Source organism: Bemisia tabaci, chromosome 1, assembly GCF_918797505.1.
Source record: "Bemisia tabaci chromosome 1, PGI_BMITA_v3".
In the NCBI taxonomy this organism is placed as follows: Eukaryota; Metazoa; Arthropoda; class Insecta; order Hemiptera; family Aleyrodidae; genus Bemisia; species Bemisia tabaci.
The window spans coordinates 54,353,762-54,374,077 of record NC_092793.1 but is presented as its reverse complement, the minus strand read 5'-3'; the positions used below and the strand labels follow the sequence as shown (position 1 = coordinate 54,374,077).

Here is a 20,316-nt window from a genome sequence, read left to right as displayed (position 1 = left end):
AATTCGGAATCAATGTTTGTTCACGCGTAATAAAAATGGCATTTCGAGAGGAATCATCGTAATTTTAGTACTGTTGGCAAAATTGTCTCTGTTAGGTTCAGAGATGCGAACTTTCGTGAAATTTCATGATGAAATTTCATGAAATGTTTAAAAACTTTTGCAATGGAGTGAGAATGCCATGAAACGTTTAGAATCAGTATAATCTTGATTTTGAAATGTTGAAAAAAAAATATGATGAGTCAAATATCCAAGTTTCTCACCGATTTCTCGGATAATTGTAGCGGGTTGCATACGCAGTCCTTGAAAAATGGGGAAAAATAATGTTCACTTTTAAAAATGCAATTTCATGGGATTCCAAGAAGTTTCATTCGTTTGCATCCCTGGTCAAGCTCAATCCATGTTTTACGGAGGGATTGCAGAGAACCTATTTAGGGAGAGTAAGGGACATGTCGAAATGTGGAGCTCTTAGGACCCAAAAGGACGGTCAATCTTTGAAAACGAGGAATGTCTCTCCAAGTCTTCAGATTTCAATATCAAACCAAAATGACCAAGAATGTTCATAAATGAGCGTTCTTTCGCAAAAAGGAGTACATTTATGCAAAAACTAAGTCAAATACGTGCTTTACCAACAACGGATCGTAACAATTAATTGAATCTAATAATAAATTACTCAGGATAATTTGATTTCATAGATTGGCTACCATTGTGGGCCCTAAGAGCTTCATCACCTAATGCCAGAATCCTTACGCTGAACTTGGCAGCTAAATATGGGAGGCAACAGTCATCGCTCAACGGCTGAATTCAAGTTATTTTCATCTGGATTTGTATCAAATCTGAATATTCGAATAGTTAGACAAATCCGACATTATCTGATGGTCGCTGAGCCTCGTTGCTGAATTTTGCGGGAGTCGCGCAAAATTCAGGCATCGGACTGATAACTTCCACATTCAAGCCGCTCTCTCACCCCCCACATAATCCGGCACAACCTCAAAATTACCGTCATGTCCGTACTCTCCCTGTGTAGGTACTCCGAGAGGGATTAACCAATGAAAAAGTAGTGCGTAATAAGCGCGGCAACAGCGCGTCGGTGTGTGAGGTGTGTGGTTTGCTTCCTGTGATAATCTTCTTACCATTTTGTAAAGTCAATTATCTAATAGCCTCTATTATGAGACGTAAAGATGTTCGGAATTCAAAGCCCCAACGCTGGGGTGTCTCTGTCGGCAGGAGGACTTTTCAAGACTCCCGGGGCGAGCCCCTCAAGGCGCGCTAAGGGGGAGGGCGAGGCGGGGGCTGGGGGGACCACCCGCCGCTCGAAAACATGGGTGTCAACGATTCACAAACACATCTCTGCAAATAAATCACCAGCTACAACTTCTGACACACACGCGGGCCCGGGGAAATTATGAATCCTACGCCCGGCGGCCGACCGCAATCATATTCACACGATATTATGTCTTTTTATTAGTTTCCACCTTTTTTTTTGGCCCTTTCTCCCTTTCATCCGCTCGTCCCCGCCCCCGCTCCTGCGCTACAGTTCGCCGTTGACAATGAGAAGCGTCCTCTATCTCTCTCTCTCCAATGTGGCTTATGCGCACAGGTAACTAGAGGACAGGAAGAAACTCTCAGGATCGGCCGCTGACAAAGGGCCACCGCCCGAGTCGAAATGTCACTGTTTTTTTGTTCGTCACCGTGTTTGGACCAGATACCTTTTTTTCGCCGGGTTTTTCATCTTTTGTTGCCTTTTTTAACCGAGCATCCTTGGCGGTAAGCCTTCCTGGTTGCCTCCGGATTAGCCGAAATGACTCTTTACTTTGCCTAGCAATTGCTGTTTGTTTTCGAGGGCATCCAGCGATTCTTCACGTTGGTTTTCCGGTGAATAAACCGATTAATTCCGGGCAAACCGGATTACATCGATAAATTGTGATGGCTCATTCTGATCTTCTGCAATTTGTCTGCCTTCATTCATTGTGCAGCGAGATTATTCATCTTAAAATTAATCTTTCAACGAGGAGTTGCTTCTTGGTGGCAGCTTTTTTGCAGCTGTGACTCGTGGCTGAAGCTGAGACGGCCCAACCTCTGCCGGATGCCTAGGATGTGATACGTGTATTTGGGGAAACAAAGGACACCCTGATCAAACATTACGGTGGTTATGATCGGCTTTGGAGAATGCTGGACTTGCACATCTCTCCTTGAAAATAGGTATTAATATTTTTTTTTTGGGGGGGGGGGGGGATACTTTTTCCGCATATTGGAAAGCATGAATGTAAACTTGAAGAGGCAATGACTACGACTGAACAACTAAAAGTTTCAACTGGTCACAATCCATTGAAGCGCTGGCGAGGCTACCTTTATGACGGCGTCTGAGGACGATGCATACTATTAGGTGAAAAATATCATGGAATGGTTCAATCGAAGCGTATAAAGCGATTGTGCTTTTCTAAAACTTTTTTTTCTCAAATCTAAATTCAATTATCCTTTTTCAAAAGAAAGCAGAAAATTAGTGAATGCACATCACAAATGCCGAATCTCTTGAGACAAAATGATTCCCAATCCGTGTCATGAAACTTGCCGAAAAATTGGCAACGTTAAGACCAAATTAATTCAATTTTATTGATTTGCCACCTGCACTCCGCGATGTCGGGCCACGGGCCATGCATGCATAAAATCAAAATAAACAAAACGGAGGAAACATTCGATTTTGCGCCGATTGGGTCGGCTTATTACACGAGCAATAAAAGCACCACATACGGTTGGAGAAGTTGCCGACGCGTTTGCCAGATCGTAAGGAATAGGCATAATTTATTTTTACAACTCTTCTAGCCGCAAAACAGAACTATTTCGAAATCGACCCATCGAGACCCATCTGGGATCCAGGAAGATGAGTTAAAACGAGCCAATGGCTGAGACATGTCACAAGATTTAGTCCCAACTTTAAACGACGAGAGCGTGTAAGTAGGTAGGTACTCGGCTAGTTTGAAGCCCCGTTAATTTATTCACCCATCGAAATAGTCTCCAAGGACACCATTGTGGAAGGAAAAGGTTGAAAGATGGGCATTTGCCCTGCATTGGAAATTCGAAATTTTCATGAAAGAGATTCTGGTCAAATTGTTTTTATGTTTCTAATTTTTTAAGTCTAAGACTTTGCTCTTTCCGGTCAACTTTTTCTCTCTATCTTCTCGCCACTAGACTCAGCTGAAGTGGCAATCTTGAGAACAGAGGATGAAGTAGTTTTAAAGGCCGCACACTTCAATTTTTTCTAAGGTTTAAAAGTTACTTACATATGTCAATTTTCAGATTCGCCCATGATGATGATTGCTGACCTTCCAAAAAAATATAGAAAGAAAAAAAAATCGGTGGAATAGAACAGGAAGAAAACCTGTACTTACTGAATATGAGTATTTTGCTCTCAGCTTAGAATAAACTTTTTTTAGAAGTAAAGTTCTGCGCTTTGAAACTGAAAGAATTTCAGGTATAAAATAACTATTAATCAAGTAAGTTTTCGTGCATCCCTCTCAGCGTTCGGTCTTGCGATGAAGATTTTTCTAAAAGAAGATCCAGTTGAATTAGTCTTTCACAGCACCAAGTGGCATGTATGCAAAGCAATTGCGTTTGTTCTAGGGAGCCGATCATAATTGAATTAAAGAGGGCGATTCGAATCGAAACGCTCGGCATTTAATCCGGAGCAGGCAGGTTGCCACTTCTGGTTAAGGTCCCTTAAAAATTCATCGTTTCAACCAGCAAGTGATCAAATGCAAGGTTTAAGACCGTGCTCAAAATCAGTTCGCGATAAAAGCAAGTTTCGTATATCACATACCGTGCTTGAAATTTGCAATATCAAAACTCAAAGGAATGACTGTAGGAGATGCTTTGCTGTTTCTTCAAATTTGTTACTGGTCGCAGAATTTTCTATTTTATTAACTTTTTTGTATTGTTTTGCTTTATTCGGCGCTAATGTGGTTGAAATTTGTCCTTCTTATGACCTTATTTTCAGAGTATTCTGAAAATGCTCTTGGTCCAAATACTCGTTTATTAACGCATCTCCCCTCCTCTCCCAGAAAAAGAGCTGTCCAATGGACGATTATTATTCGTAAACGCAGAGCAGAAAATCAGGAGCCTTGAACACCAATGAAATGCCGTAACATAGGTAAGGACATTCATTAGGGGATGTTTTCATTGGGGATCATGATGAACAGTTGCGTGGCGTGCTTTGCGATATACCGATTGATCTGCCATTTAATCCTGAGGATCGATAGACAGGGTGATCGCCACGAACACTTTAAAAATCGATTCTTTACCATTAAATTTCGATAATCGATCATTCACGCCTTCCCGCTGATCAGTGGCGTGACGTGAACAAACTATCATCGATTTTTCCCCATTTGAAGCTATAGTAAAGAATCGATTATTGAGGTGTTCATTACGAACACCCTGTCTCTCGATTCTTTTCCATAGGTTTAAATGGCAGATCAATCGATTCATCGCAAAGCACGCCACGCCACTGCCGCTGATACCTAGAGTCCCTTTACAGAGAGAGTTGAGACGATGCGGCTCATGGATGTCACAAACGAGAATGAAGATTATACAAATCAGACGTTTTTTGTAATCTTTGATCAACCTATTCCCGAATTTCCGTCTCTGTAACCCGTCTCATTCCATTTGTTCCTTGTCTTACCCCAATTCCCCGATCTATTCCAGTTTATAATCTTTGCAATTGGCGAAAATATACTCTCTACTACCGTTTGTGACACTATGAAGGCCTCAAATACGGGAACCAATCAGAAATGGATTCGCATTGTCTTTACTCTCGGTATAAAGCGACTCTACTGATACCAAACGATTGTTATTTTGAGAGTAATATTCCTGACCGGAAAGGATCACTTCTCCCCTTCCTGAAGTTTTCCTGAGCGCCCAACCTTTGTGAATCTACTACGTACGCAGATGAACTCCATTAATTGACTGACTGCCCAGTTAAACGATTAAACAGCAACGTGAAACCTCATACTACGCCGACTTAAGGGAAGGATGGGAGGGACGGGGCTGGAAGGAGGAAAGCCAGTAGCCAGCGGAGAGGTCGGAGTGGCGTAAAGCTGGTGGAGAACATGGGTGTCACGCCACCGCACCGCTTTGCCGTCACCCTGTCAAGCAGTGATAGTTGTGCCTTGTACTTGTCCGACTGGCTCAAAAGAACAGAACCCAACTGTCTGAAACCTCTATTGAGCGTTTTCACTTCGCAGGCCGCGGCCGCCCGACCAAAGCCCACCGCTTCGGCTACCCATCACAGCGTCAAACAGTGGCAGCCTAAGCTCTTGTGAACCGATTTCATTGCGGTGAACAGTAAAGTAACCGATAAAAAAAGAAATTTTGTCTTAAAACCGGTTGGAGCTATCGCATCGAGGTACATATTTATCCATGTTTTTTTTTTTTTTTTTTTTTTTCCTGGTTTATATTAATGGGGTCGTGTCTAGTAGAGTACCATGGACTGAGGGGAAAATGATAGACTAATTAGATTACATTTCGCAATTGGGAACCACTATTTCTGGCCCATTTTAGAAACAACATACATGCCATAGGTTTCCCTAGGCAGACACGTGCTTTTATGGGAGAGCCAGAGATTGTGGTTCCTTATTGCAAAATGTAATTCAATTAAAGGGCCTCTCGTGGGTTGCCGTTGGTTAGTCTATTACTTACCTCTTTTGTCCATTGCAACCACCCGCTTTCAACAATATGATCCCTCCATCAGGGCCGGATTTACCTACTTGCCGCCCATGGGCCACCTGTATTTTTCCGCCCCCTTCTCATTCGTTTTGAAACATCAATAGATCGTATTCGACAGTAGTTCGATGTATCGTTTGGTTCAAAACAATTGAGCATAACCTCAAACAAAAATTTTAGGATTTAATTCGGAAAAGCTGAAAATGATATAAAATTCCTAACAATTTCACTTTTCATTTTCATTTGGTGCTAGAGAAAATAAAAATTCGATCACCTAAGACCCGTTACCTCAGATTTCTAAATTGACTTTTGAGGCTGTGGTTACATATTGAACCAATCGATATCAATGTAATCTCACCTGTGTGATCTGTCGAATACGATCCATAAAAACCATCAAGTGAGCCACCAAGGTGGAGGAGGGGTGTACGAGACGCGTTTACTCGTGTTGAGCAATTATTTTTGAAAGCCCCGTCATCACTAACAAAAGTTCAGTTCCTTAAATCCATCCCTGTTTGGACAAGACCTTTCATTTATAAAAAACGAATGAAAAAATTATGAAAGAACAAACATAAATGCGGTTAATAATTTTAACTTCCGCCGCTGCCCGACCGCACTGTGTTGGCGCAATGCGTGAAGTATTCATGCAGTCTTGTAGGCGCTATGCGTTTCAGGCCGACTGCTACTGACCGCAGTGTGTTTGACGCAATGCGTGAAGTATTCATGCAGTCTGGTAGGCGCTATGCGTTTCAGGCCGACTGCTGCTGACCGCAGTGTGCTCGACGCGATACGTGAAGTATTCATGCAGTTTTGTAGGCGCTATGGGTTTCATGCCGACGCGACCGCCGCCGCACCGCTCCGTTCCAGGACTTCCAGGTCAAATTGCGTGTTTGGTTTCTCTCTTAACTCGACTAATTAAAGGTGTTGTCACTTGTATCACCGAAAGACGACAAAATTAGAAATTACTACACTTTCACTCTCAGGAAATGAGATATTTTGTCCCTTTTTCTGGTTTGTAATTTATTTTCTGAATCCGATCTCTCTCTCTCTTTTTTTGATACTTACATTCAAAAAGATTGCAAAATTTGCCGCTCCCTACATTTTGCCGCCATGGGCCGCGGCCCATGTGGCCACCCCCTTAATCCGGCCCTGCCCTCCATATAAATTTTGTCTTCTTCGTCTATCCTTTTGCCCATCAATTTCAATTATCAGCATGCTTGTTTTAATTTGCGGGTAAAAGCTAGCCATATCGACACACAGATTACCCAACTTACTGAAAATTTAAAAATCAGAGCGCTGAACTAAGGCCAACTCGCTTCCACTGTGGGTTGCGCGAGAGGGAAATGGAAATCTAGTGCTGCGGGTCGATTATGTTGAATCGTTATCGAATAAACCTGATCGATAAATCCCTATCTTAGCGATGTTTTATAGCGATCAGGCCATTCGATATCGATTCAACAATCGAGCCGCAGGGAGCTCAAGTCGGCAGGAGGTCGTTGGTTGCCGCGCCGGGCGCTCGCTCAGAGCCAGACTGCTTGCCGCCACTGACGTGAACCGCAGTCACCCATCTCTGTGACGGTCAGACACTTGAGATAGCTCCCGACTTGCTCTTGCTACTGGTCCTGGAGAAACCTAGTGTCCTTCTAGTGTTTTCATGATATTTCCATCTCCACCTCCAATGCACCTCACTGTATGAAACTGATTCATTTTGCCGCCAATAAAAAAACAGGAGCTCACTTTCAAGGTGGATCTTCAGTTGTTGCACAATGCATTTTGGGTACGATCGATATATTTCAAATTATACACTGGAAAAAAAATTCGCTTGAATCTAGAGTCTAGACTCTTGAAAACAATGACAAGAAAAAATACTCTTGATCCAATCGGATTTTTGCTTGAATCAAAACGAAATCCGCTTAAATTAAGAGGCTTGGTTCTTGATTCAAGCTAAAATCAGATTGAATCAAGAGTATTTTTTCTTGTCAATGTTTTTAAGAGTCTGGATTCTAGATCCAAGCGACTTTTTTTCCAGTGTAACCGCACTCCTAAGTAGCTTAGATTGCAATTACATGGTAAAATGATTGCCATTTTATCGGAGTGTTGTGTATGCTGCCTATTTGCTGATCGGAGGAACACTTCCTATTGAAAATTGCAATAAAATTGATATGAGTTGCAATTTTTTCATTATATTATCAATTATCTATCATTCTGACATATGGAGCTCATTTTTTTGATTGTTTAAAATCGGCATTAATTGATCAAATTATGTAAAAATATTGCAATTTCTCACTTTATTAAAAAAGCTTAATGCGATCTCATTGCGATAAATCGCAATTTCATTTCAATGTTTTCATTGCACTGTGCTACTGGAAAGATGCATCATTTTCGGAAGATCAAAATTTTAATTTCTAGATCAATCATCAATCCATGTTTGTGCCGCTTCAAGGCTCCAAAAGTTCTGATAATTTTTGAAGTTCCTAGTCGGTCCGTTGGTCCTAAGGACCAGTATTTAACGCAAACGTCCAAGAAAACGAGATTTTTACTCTTACCTCCTAAAATCCCATCAATTGAATAGTCAGCGTTTGAATTTTTCACATCGCCTCGAATGAAACGGCTGATTGTTGACTCGCTTGGAACAGTCTCAGCTGTACAGACACCATCCTGGAACCATCAGTACGGTATTCGATTAATCATTGCTAACACGTAATATAAACTGAGCGAGCGAAAGTATAATATTTGCCATCAAGACTTCCTGACGAATTTCAAATAAACAAGAAATAAAAGAATAAAAAAACTTAAAATAGATTAAATTTGTAATTATAATTCATAATTTAGTTATGAATTATCAAATTTTCATTTTCCTCTATATTTAAAAGGCTGAGGAAAAGAAAATAGACATGCTTTTGCCATAACTCATCTCTTTCTCTTAAGATGTCATTGAAAAACAGAGTTTTCCACCAAAAAGAAAGAGAAAAAAAAGGAAGAAACCTGAAGCACGTGTACATTGACTTGTTGAGCATCTGGCGTAATGAGAATAATGATGAAGTTAATACTTTGCAGGTAAAACAAATTTATTTGGGAGAGGATGTAGGTAGAATGGTCCGGCATGAACAGTCAAATGGGCTTAGATAGTTCTCAAAACTACCTAGGAAATAGATAGAAGTAGTACTAAGACGCGTAAACTCAAGAGACTTTAACGCATCATAGGAAGGTAACATGGACAGTCGAATGAAATGGACGCACACGGCTTCTTAAAACTTCGTAAGAGATAGATTGAAATAGTGTCGAGGCGCGTGAAAAGAAGAGACTTTACCGCATCATAAGAAAGTAATCACTGCTGCAGTCGTATATTGGCACGCCATGAAACATTATGCAGAATGTGATGCATAGCTTTAAACCATTCAGGATGAGTACCGTTACGTTCTACTCGTCAAAAAAAAAAAAAAAAAAAAAAAAAAAAAAAAAAAAAAAAAAAAAAAAAAAAAAAAAAAACACAAACAATCAATCCAGTAGTGATTCAAACCAAAACAAGTGAGAACGCTTCTAATTAAGCCTAATGATCGGGATCACATCAAAATTTGTCGCACCATCAACCTCTTTTCCCGTTCATTCTAACAAAAAAAAGAAAAGAAAAACAAATCGGAACTTAAGGAAAGATCCCTTAATTTTTCTGATTTTTAAAACTAAGTATTGCGTTATTACTTTCAATTCCTTCCAAAAACTGTGTACTCTCTGACCAGGAGCAAGGACATTCTATTTAGGTCGAGAATTTAGAAGTTCCTCAGCTCGTATAGAGCTTGTATTCGTTTATGACGTTTGTTGAGCTTTACTTGAAATATTTTCAAAAAACGAATCCGTAGAAAATTTCCTTCACAGCTCCCGCAGTTGTTTACCTCAAACAGGATAAATACATCCCCACTCAGTTGCGCGATATTATCTACAGCTTTTATATTTTTCACTCATGTAATGAACATAGAAGTTGTCCATTGAGTCCATGTGAGCTTAAAATCCCAAATTTCTCATTCTGGAAACAAATTATAAATGCCATCAGCTTCCTACGCAGATACGTGTTTTTACGTAGCTGAGCAACGAATATTAGTTTTTTGCAAGATTTAGTCCAATTGTAAGGGATTTTTGAGCTTGTGAGCACGTGAGCTGGAAAAATTCCACCACTGCACAAGGCGGCCAAATCTAGATCCCTATATCACCCCTTTCCTATGAGACCTGACGAAAAATGAAGTCATTGGCTCACGAGTTGGCAGCACTGGTCATAGGTGATTGCGAGGCGGCGAATCTTGAGTGTTAAAAGGCGGTGACATAATTATACATGTAAGGTTGCCGCCGTGGCGCGCCTCCTCCTCCGCCCCCAAAAGATTAGAATCAACCTATCCCCCCCGCCCCCCGCCCCCCGTTCTACATCTACTGGGATCCCGCGGGCGCTCCACGAGTTTCCACGACGCGATTTGAGCCCGCTCCCATACGGCTCGATCGGGAGATCGCTTCATTCATTCAATCAACCGGGCATCTATGACCATCGGCCCGGGACAATACTGTCGTGCTAATGAAAAACGCCGTATGAACCTTCAGGCGTTGCCAAATTTCCTTTGATAACACGAGAATTTCCTTGTAAACTTATGGATATTTTCCTCTCAATTTTTCGGATAATTTTGTTCGCAATTTTACCTGAAGATTCTGAAAATGCAAAGGAAACATATTCATAACTTTCCTCAAAAACAAACATTTCATCGAAGGAAATTTGGCAACTTTAGAATGTTCATACGGCGTTCTTCCTTAGCACGGCAGAATACCTGATGACCGGCTCTCGCAAAGGGTGCGAGAGGAGTTTTCTGCCGTGATAGCGAGGAGAGCAGTAAGTGCAAAAATGAAGTTTTGAGAAAACGGGCTCAGAAGCATCCGACCGGAAAATTTTATTGAGAGAAGCATCCGTTCTTACTCAAATCATCACTAATCGTCGGAGAGACTCCTGGAAATCTTTTGGGTGATAAAAAATCTACTAATTTTATTTCAATTACATAAAAAGAGTAGTTTTCATTTCCATGCTAGGTTATTGTTAGGCAAGACAGCCGTGAGTGCTTTACTGCATGCATTCGTGGTTGCGTTTTGGACACACAACAAACACATTTTCAGGTTAGAAATTGGCAGAAGAGGGCGGCGCTTTACCTGAAAGCACTGTTTTCATTGGCTCTCGGGAGTAATATTGTCACTTACTGCTGTCTTGCCTGAAACTACGTCATTTTTTTCGCACTTACCGATTTCTCATATGTGTCTCGTTTTTATGAAAATAAGATGAATTTTGCTGTTTCAGCTATTTCAGTGATTTCATCTAAAAGAGATTAGACGAGTTTTGAAGGAAACTCGATTTCGAAAATTTGACCCTTACTGCTCTCTGCGCTATCACAGCAGTTCTGGGGGTCACTTATATTTCATACTGTAGGATACGGCAAAGTCGCCAACTCATTTTCGTAACAATGGAGATGTTGCACGTGTGAGGAATTTGCAATTTGACAAGTAAAAATTCGCGAGAAACACGATGGTGCCACTGGTTTTCTCTGAAATCAACTTTCAAGCTCAAAAAAAGCTCTCAAGTTGAGGCCAAAATGGAGGGGATATCCCACGCTATTCTGGGAGTCCACCTCTACATCAAGACGAAATCTCCATGCAAAGATAGGGAGCAAATACATTGACAGGGCTGCCACTTTATTTAAGGACTATAAAAGTGAAAACACGGCATCACAGCTAGTGTATTTGATCCCTATCTTTGCATGGAGAGTTTATTTTGATGTAGAGTTGGACTCTCAGGATAGCGTGGGATATCCCCTCCATTTTGGCCTCAACTTGAGAGCTTTTTTTGAACTTGGGAGTTAATTTCAGAGAAAACCAGTAGCATCATCGTGTTTCTCGCGAACTTTTACATAAGAATCAATAGTCAAATCGCAAATTCCTCACACATGCAACATCTCCATTGTCAGTCAGGTGGTGTCGTGCCTTAACCCTCGCAATACTGCTACAGTTGCAACCCTTACAGACGGTTCTGTGCCCAGTGCGACTGATATGTTTACACTACCTTAGTGAGAGGAGATTTGATTTACCTTAATGAGTTTATCCCGAATCTGCCAGCTGAAGATATTGGGATTCTCCTTCTTGTAGACCTCGATGCACCGCTCGATGCTCGGGGTGGCAATTTTGGGTTTGCTGCCCCCGATCACTCCAGGGCGGATGCTCCCCGTTTCTTGGTACCTGTTGAGGATCTTGGAGACGCAGCCGTGGGACACGCGCAGCTGACGCGAAATCACGCACGGTCGGACTCCTGCCGCGGCCATCTCCACGATCTTCAGCCGTATGTGGTTCGGGAGTGGACGGCCATTTATGAAAACTCCGCCTAATTGATTCACACGACCTTGCCCTGCAAAAAAAAAAAATTAAATTCAACTGTCTGATTCTGACTCCAGTTTTACACAAACTCGGAAGTTTAGAAAATATTTGACCCAGCCACTGGAAAAAAGGAGCTCGGATCCAGAGTCCGGACTCTTACAAAATTTGATAAGAAAACATACTCTTGATTCAATTAGATTTTTGATTGAATCAAAAGGAAATTCGCCTAAATTAAGAGGCTCGGATCTCGATTTAAGAAAAAATCCAATTGAATCAAGAGTATTTTTTCTCTGTTTAGAAAAAACTTCTTGATTCAATTGGATTTTTGCTTGAATCAAAAGGAAATCCGCCTTAATTAAGAGGCTTGGCTCTCGATTCAAGAAAAAATACAATTGAATCAAGAGGTTTTTTCTTGTCAAATTGTTTGAGAGTCTGGGCTGTAGATCCAAGCGCATTTGTTTCCCAGTGAGTACCTACAATTACTAAGTTTGATTTTCTTTAAAATAGTGATTCTTCTGTTTTTTGGCTACATCATCGCCGGAACGTCTGCGCCCTACATTTTCGGATGTGTCCCCGCCTAACTTATGGTGCCAGTCTCACAATATACTGTACATACGGGTCTGTTCCTCAGAACTCTTGATATAGATGTGAATGATCAGCTAGACACCATTGATTTGAAATTTTAAGCAGGATAAAACGAAGACATGCTTAGCATTTACTTTTTCCCACGTAGTTCTCTTCAGTTTCCAAGTCTCTTTCGCGAAAGAGGTATGAAAATTTAATCAACTACAATTCATTGAAAAAAATTGCTTAAGATACATTTTTTGAGAGAAAGAAAATGTAGATGTCCAGGTCAGATTAACTTTTTTTTTTGCTTAAAATTTAATCTCTAATTTAGAGAGCATATTTTCAAGTGAAGAAACCTTCCATCAAGTAGAGAAAATTTTTTTCAAATAGAATAACATTTCCTCTTTGATCTAAAAGGTATTTCTTAATATTCCTTTTCGCAGTACAATCTGCACTATGGGGGAATCTAATGCGGGGATTTGTTTACGTATCCTCAAATTTTTCAAAAGAAGTGGTGAGATTTGAATGATCACAAAAAAATCCCAAGTAAAAGTATTCGGCGGAAAAAAACGGGAGGGCGGAGGCGGCGGAGCACACTGTAGAAGGAGAAGAGGAAGATTAGTCAAAGTGAAGTATAAGACAAGGGTTGTGCTCTTGAGGACTGGTCGGACTGACGAATGCATAAATAAGCCGGATGAAAAATGAAGGCGATCCATCAAATGGGAGCTGGACACTTGAGACCGCTCGGCGCTCACCCGCCGCCGGCTCCTGAAAGGGTCTCGCGCCGGAGCACCTCGCTCCGGACCTAGGACCACCACCTCAGTCATTTGACCACTCTGCACCACCAGGTCCCTCCGAGGATCACAGTCACTCGGTTCGGTCCTCCGCTCGCGATAGATCAGTCACTTTAGTGCTCCAATGTCTCGGACTTACTTCTAAATTCCGGAGCTTTTAAAATTTTCCGGAAAAAAGCTCCTGCACCGAAAAAAAGCTCCAGCCGTGGAGGCCGTACTTACGGGCTATATGGACATACTGTCCGCGTTCCGGGCTCATAGGCCGAAAGTTCCGGGCGTAGCACTCTGAGCAATAGATTGTATTCGATACATCAAACAGGTGAGATTTTATCGATATCGATTGGTTCACGGAAAAAAAGAGGTAGGGGTTAAGTCCCAATTGTTGGATGATATGGACATTCCCAATTAATTGTGGTAATACCCTGATTAATTGTGGTAGTATCCAAAATAATCAGGGCCGGATTAAGGGGGTGGCCACATGGGCCGCGGCCCATGGCGACAAATCTAAGGGGCGGCAAAAATTTGCAATTTTTTTAAATTGTAGGTATAAAAAAAAATGGATTTAGACAAAAAAAATTACAAACGAAAAAAGGTAACAAAATCTCTCATTTACAGAGTATAGTAATTTCTAATTTTGTCGCCTCTTAGTTATACAAGAGACAACGTACCTTTCAAAATTAGTCGAGTTAAGAGAGAAACCAAACACGCAATTTGGCCTGGAACGGCGCGACTTAAAGAGAAATGATAGCGAGGACTTGAGATGAAAAGGAGAAGCCCTCGGCGCGGTGATCGGCATGTAACACATATAAGCGCCTACAAGACTGCACGAAAACTTCTCGCATTGCATCAAATACAGTGCGGTCATTGCGATCAGTGTGAAACGGATAGCGCCTCCTAGAATGCATGAATACTTCACGCATTGCGCCAAACACAGTGCGGTCAGCGTGAAACGCATAGCGCCTACAAGACTGCGTGAATACTTCACGCATTGCGTCCAACACAGTGCGTTCAGCAGCGGTCGGCGTGAAACGCATAGCGCCTACAAGATTGTCTAAATACTTCACGCTCTGCGCCAAACATGGAAGGCCTTGTCCACACAGAGATAGGTTTACGAAACTTAACTGTCGCGCAAAGCTCCGGGAACTTTTGCTAGTAGTGTTGACAGGGCTTTCCTAAAAAATGTGCTCAACACGAGTAAATGCGTCTTATGCACCCCTCCGCCGCTGGCACGTTCACTTGATGGTCTTTATCGAGTTTCAAAACGAATGAGAAGGGGGCGGCAAAATACAGGCGGCCCATGGGTGGCAAGTAGGTGAATCCGGCCCTGCAAATAATTGCGGTAGTATCCCGATAAACTTAGATTTCTAACCCAAATGTTGCGGTACTACCCCAACTTGAGTTGCGGTGCTACCAAAATTAATTGGAAATGTCCATATCATCCAACAAATGGGTAGTAGAACAATTGTGGGGGATAACCCCTAACACTTTTTTTCCGTGCTCAATATGTAAACATAGCCTCACAATAGAAACCTAATATAACGGGTCGTTTGTGATCGAATTTTTATTCTTTCTAGTATCAAATAGCAATGAAAAGTGATATTGTTAAGAGTTTTCTCACTTTCAGCTTTTCCATATTATATCCCAAAACTTTTGTTTGAGGTTATGCTCTATTTTTTTGAACCAAACTACACATCGAATCTCTATCGAATACGATTTATAGAAGCTACGGCTCTAGCGCCCGGAACGGACGGTATGTCTATGTAGCCCGTAATTTTAATTTTCAGTGTGTAATATCTCAGAGCTTTGGGAACGTCTCAAAAAATTGTCTCCCTCATGTTTCACATAGGGAATAACAAACATAGACGAGAATAGCCGAATGATTCAACTTATAAACGTAAGAAAACGGGGAACCAAGGCTACAAAATAACGAAGCAAAAAGGCTTGGGCACTTCAGGGTTGAATCAACCCCCTCCATGGCCGGGAAACAAAAATATATGAAAAATGATGAAAATAAAAAAAGAACTGATACTCCCATTTCACGATGACAAAAACTTGGGTGATAACCTCATTTTGTTATCACGAAATGTAGATCTAGGTATTTTGATTTTTATAAGTGTTTACATATATTTTGTTTCTCGGTCGAGGAGGGAGTTAAGACCACCTCAAAACGCCCCAGGTTTTTTGTTTTGTTATTATTCAGCCTTGATTTCGCGTTTTCTTGTGTTTTTTAGTCATTTTACGTCAGGTATATCTGTATTTTTGGTGTTTTTTTTCTGAGAGAAATATACCAATGTGTTCTCCTTAGATGTCAGACCTGGACTAGAGCATTTTATTGGGAAAGTGCGGCATGCCATTACCTGGTCGATGCCTTCGGGCTCAAAGGGGAAGCCAACTTTCTCAAAGTTGTTCCATTAAAACTTGGGAAGTAATGGGAATTATGAACTCATACATGTGTTTCAAATAATAGCCAAGGGCTATTAATGAATCTTGATTCCAACAGTAACATGAAATGACTGCGATAGTGAGAATAGATCTTTTGAAAATATCGGTTTGTTGCCCTCCTGAAAATTTTATCTGCGGAGACAACGGAGAAGGCTTGGTCGATTTTTGGACTATCACACATCCATACTCTCTCGAAAAAGATAGTTAAACTTAGCTGAAAGATTAATGCGAAAATTTTGTTTGCAATTTTAGTTGTATTAATGCTGCAGATTTCGTTGATATTTCGCAGCCACACTGTACAATAGGTATAACAGTCTTTATCATCTAAGTGAAAATTTAATAGAACCGTGCCGCGGAGTATAGTTTGCTAAACTATAACATGCCAGAAAAATAGAAATCACCGTCACATTAAAGCTGATGAAAATAAATTAAGCCGAATTAATGTACGAAATAGCTCGATATGAGAAAGTGAAATTTCTCAGTTGGATTTGAACAAGTTTTGATGAAACCACCCTCTTTACCGGAAAATTTTAATGATTAAAATATAGAACGTGGTGGGTATGTTCCATCCCTGAGTGGCGGTCAATTGCCTGAACCCTAAGGCATATGTTGTGGTTTAAGGGGGGTGCGGGGAGGGGGACAAGGCAATAAGGTTGGCGGGGCGCCGCGCCGCCGGGGGCGGATGGTAACCAAGCGTGGCTAAGTATCACGGTTCGGATGTTCGATTTGCATTCGCCTTGGAAAGCGATGATCAGGCAAATCAATCAGCCCATCTCCCGTCCAACATCCACAGTCCATCGCACCGATTCATTTCAGTCAACTAATTGTTCCTGTGCTTTTTCTCAGCCCGTGCCTCGTGCCCCGTGCTGCCGTGCTCAGGAAGAACGCGCCGTACGAGCCTTTAGACGTTGTCGAATTTCCTTCGATAGCACTAGAAAAAAAACACATTGGATCTAGAGTCCAGACTCTTGAAAACATTCACAAGAAAAAGGACTCCTGATTCAAGCAGATTTAAGCTTAAACCAATAGGAAATCCGCTCAAATTAAGAGGCTTGGTTCTTGATTTAAGCTTAAATCTGATTGAATCCAGAGTATTTTTTTCTTGTCGATGTTTTTAAGAGTCTGGACTCTAGATCCAATGTGTTTTTTTCCCCCCAGTGAACGACAGAATTTATTGGGAAAATTTTAAATATTTCCCTCCATACTTTTTAGACAGTTTTGTACGCAATTCAATCTGAAATACCTGAAAATCTCAAGGAAAAATACGAGTAAATTGCGTCAAAAATACATGTTTTATGAAGGGTAATTTGGCAACTCTCGGATGTTCATACGGCGTTCTTCCTTAGCACGGCAGCGTGCTTGTGCCCCTCATATGCATAAACACGCGTATTCGTATCGACAACGTAACGCACCTTCTCTCCTCCTGCCACCAGGTCTTTTAGAAGTTGCCACGGTGGTAAGGTTTAAAAGGACTCAGAGTGGAATGAAAACTTGGGGGAAAACCAATGTAATCTGCAAGCCTAAAAAGATGAAGTGAAATGGTATAAACCTAGATTTTGGGTAGGTGATGGCCTCACCTCTCAAGAATACTGCCATGCTGAGGAAAAACGCCGCATGAGCTCCCAGGCGTTGCAAACTTGCCTTTGATAAAACACGAATTTCCTGGTAAACTTACAAATACTTTCCTTTTCATTTTTCAGGTAATTTTGTTCGCAGTTTCACCTAAAGTTCCTAAAAATTTCAAGGGAAGAAATTCATAGCTTTCCTAAAAAATAAGCATTTTATCGAAGGAAATTCAGCAACTTTCAAATGTTTGCACGGCGTTCCTCCTTAGCAAGGCAGAATAGTCACAAAGCCGAGTGGGGCTATTGGTGCCTACCAAAAACGAAGGTAATGTCATGTGGCAGAGAATATCGATGGTGAAATTACAAGACTATTTATCTCGTTTGCGGTGCTTAAAAATCTCAGCTCACTCTTTATTTATTTTTAAGAATAAAAGAATCAACATCATTTCTTGAAATTTTCACAAAGTTTTCTTCGCACAGTGAAGAAATAACAAGGAAGTTACAAGAATTGACGTTGAGTAGTTTTCTATTCGGATCGTAAGATATGACAGGAAGTCTGCAATGTTGCAAATCGAGATACGTTGTCTGGTAATTTCACCGTCGATGTGCAAATACCAGAATTGATAATGTGCTGCCTTGATGGTCGTGTGAGTGTATAAAATATCGAGGAGTGAAAAAACGGATGCAATACACTAGGATGTTCAGCTCGTGCAAACATAAATTGTACACGTTAGGAACGTTTCAATCAGGACGATTGTAACGAACGGTAGGAGGGAATAGTATTTTAGCAGCTTTTTTGTGATTCTTTTTTTATCATATTGGTCTTTTTTATTTTTTAAAAACCATCAAATTTCTTGGATACGAATTATTATAATTAGTTATTTCTCCAATGAGCTCTAGTAAAATGAAATCAAAAGTTGTAGGTATATATTAGTGAGTTGGATGGTTTCTATCATCGCCATGCGAAGATAAACTTCCTCTTAGGGGTATTCAAATTTAAATCAAGATAGTGCATTCTTGGTTGACTTCGCTCAAAATCTTTCTACAGTTTTTGTTGGACTGTATGGTTGAACTTATTAAAAAAAGTATACAAAATTCAGCTTCGAATCATCCAGAAAAAGATTTCTAGAACTTTTTTATTTGCTTTAAATTAGGAAAATAATGTATCCTTTTAGGTAAGCGTTTTGTTTGCTTCGCAAAGTATAGTGATAATATAAATATATCTTGGAGAGGCATTTACTTACCTTGAAACTGGAAGTTGTTGAACTGCGTCACTTGTTGGTAACTTGCTGGGCTGGGGTAAAATGTCATATTTTACCGATGAAGCAATCAAATTCCATAGATTTTAATCGTTATAAACCATTTTCAAAGTTGTGTATAAAAAGTTGTTAGAAGAAACACCATAATTCTGAAAAACATCTCTCAGCTTAACTCATGTGTATCTATCGGCTCGAATTAAGACAAAAATTATAGGTAAAAAATAGTAACGTGGACGATTTTTCTTGAAGATTAATCTTATTTTACAACACGCTAATTTTCTTTCATTTACGGCATAAGTTTGGTAACTTTTCTATTCGGAAAAACGATAAAATTTTGAAATTCGGCACTAACTGAAAATACCACCTGTGCTCTACTGTGAATAGTCTGGTCAGGAGCTTTTCTCGTCAAAACGAAGAGGAAAATGTTGTCAATAGTTCGTTGACGAATTTCTCTGAATTATTCCTATAAAAACTGGACTGATTGAAGAAAGTGGATGATATTCAACAGTGAATCACAAATATAATAAACTTATGATTGAAAGCACTTTTATTTTCAGAAATGTTAAGGCCGTACCATTCTACACACCCACGTTGAGTAAAAAGTTTCACTTTTGGGCAATCACCACAATATTATTTTGGAACTCGAGTGAAGCCGCTGAACGCTGAAACTGATCCACGATTGAAATTTTATCCAGAAAAAAATCGACAATACATTCCGCGACACATGCTTGAAGTATATCCAACATTAGATATAGGTTTGTTTGGTCACCGAACTTTCCGGAAAACTGAACATTTACACTAAAAACTAGATCAAAACTTATTCCAGTGAAACCTCGAGATTGGCATTGAGCGACGCGGGTTGGAATGGCCCGGATTGATGCTTGAAACTAACTAGCCCCAGTTACCAGCCGCGCTGGAAAATAGGGTGGCTCGATTTAACTATGGCCGAGGGTTAGACGGTAGTTTCATGTGGGGTAAGCCGGCCGCTAGTTGCATTGTCAGCGTCGTTTAATCAAACATGTCTATTCTTCGGAACCAGTTAGCTTCACGCCGATTGGTCGCCATCCGTTCCAAAATGGGTGGCAATATTAAACCCCTTGCACTGTCACCCTCCCAGCTCGCAGCACCCTCCCCCCTCCAGCCCGCGCTCTCGTCTCTCCAGCGGGGCGACCTACAATGCTCATCGATTGTTATGTAAAGCATACATTAAGCCGTAATTACTTGTATTTTTTTTCTCCTGACCCGCAAGAGTAATAAGAATCCATCGCGGACCCGTCGTTGTGCTTGTGCATACTTTCTTTTCCTATGTCTCTTGCCACTCTCTCATTTACATTATCACCCCCTCCTGCTCCTCACCGTCCCCCTCTCTCCCCAGTTTCTTTACTTGCTCTTTGAACTTACGTCACACGATCATTCTGATGTCACGTTGGAGAGGGGCATCGCGTTTTGATTCTTCGGTAAACAAATTACTGCAAGCGAGAGGGGTACTGGCTGGCGGTGTCGCAATTGGTAATAAGACGCTCTCGGTTTCTTTGTTGTAGGAAGCTCTCCCTTTTTTCGAAGCAATTCCTTTCGAATCTGTTGAGATAA

The 20,316-nt window shown here is 40.9% G+C and overlaps 1 protein-coding gene across 1 annotated transcript in view; it reads right to left on the bottom strand.

Annotated features, from left to right (window-relative positions):
- LOC109043044 (protein gooseberry-neuro-like) overlaps positions 1-19,669 on the bottom strand; it is a 37,033-nt gene extending 17,364 nt beyond the window's left edge. Inside the window, exons 1-3 of the mRNA XM_019060076.2 lie at positions 18,712-19,669; positions 11,817-12,130; positions 8,256-8,367 (exon numbers count right to left, since the gene is read on the bottom strand). Coding sequence (XP_018915621.2) covers positions 8,256-8,367; positions 11,817-12,130; positions 18,712-18,778 — 493 coding nt within the window. The 5' untranslated portion in view covers positions 18,779-19,669. The remainder of the gene's footprint in view (positions 1-8,255; positions 8,368-11,816; positions 12,131-18,711) is intronic.
- Positions 19,670-20,316: the final 647 nt, after the last annotated feature.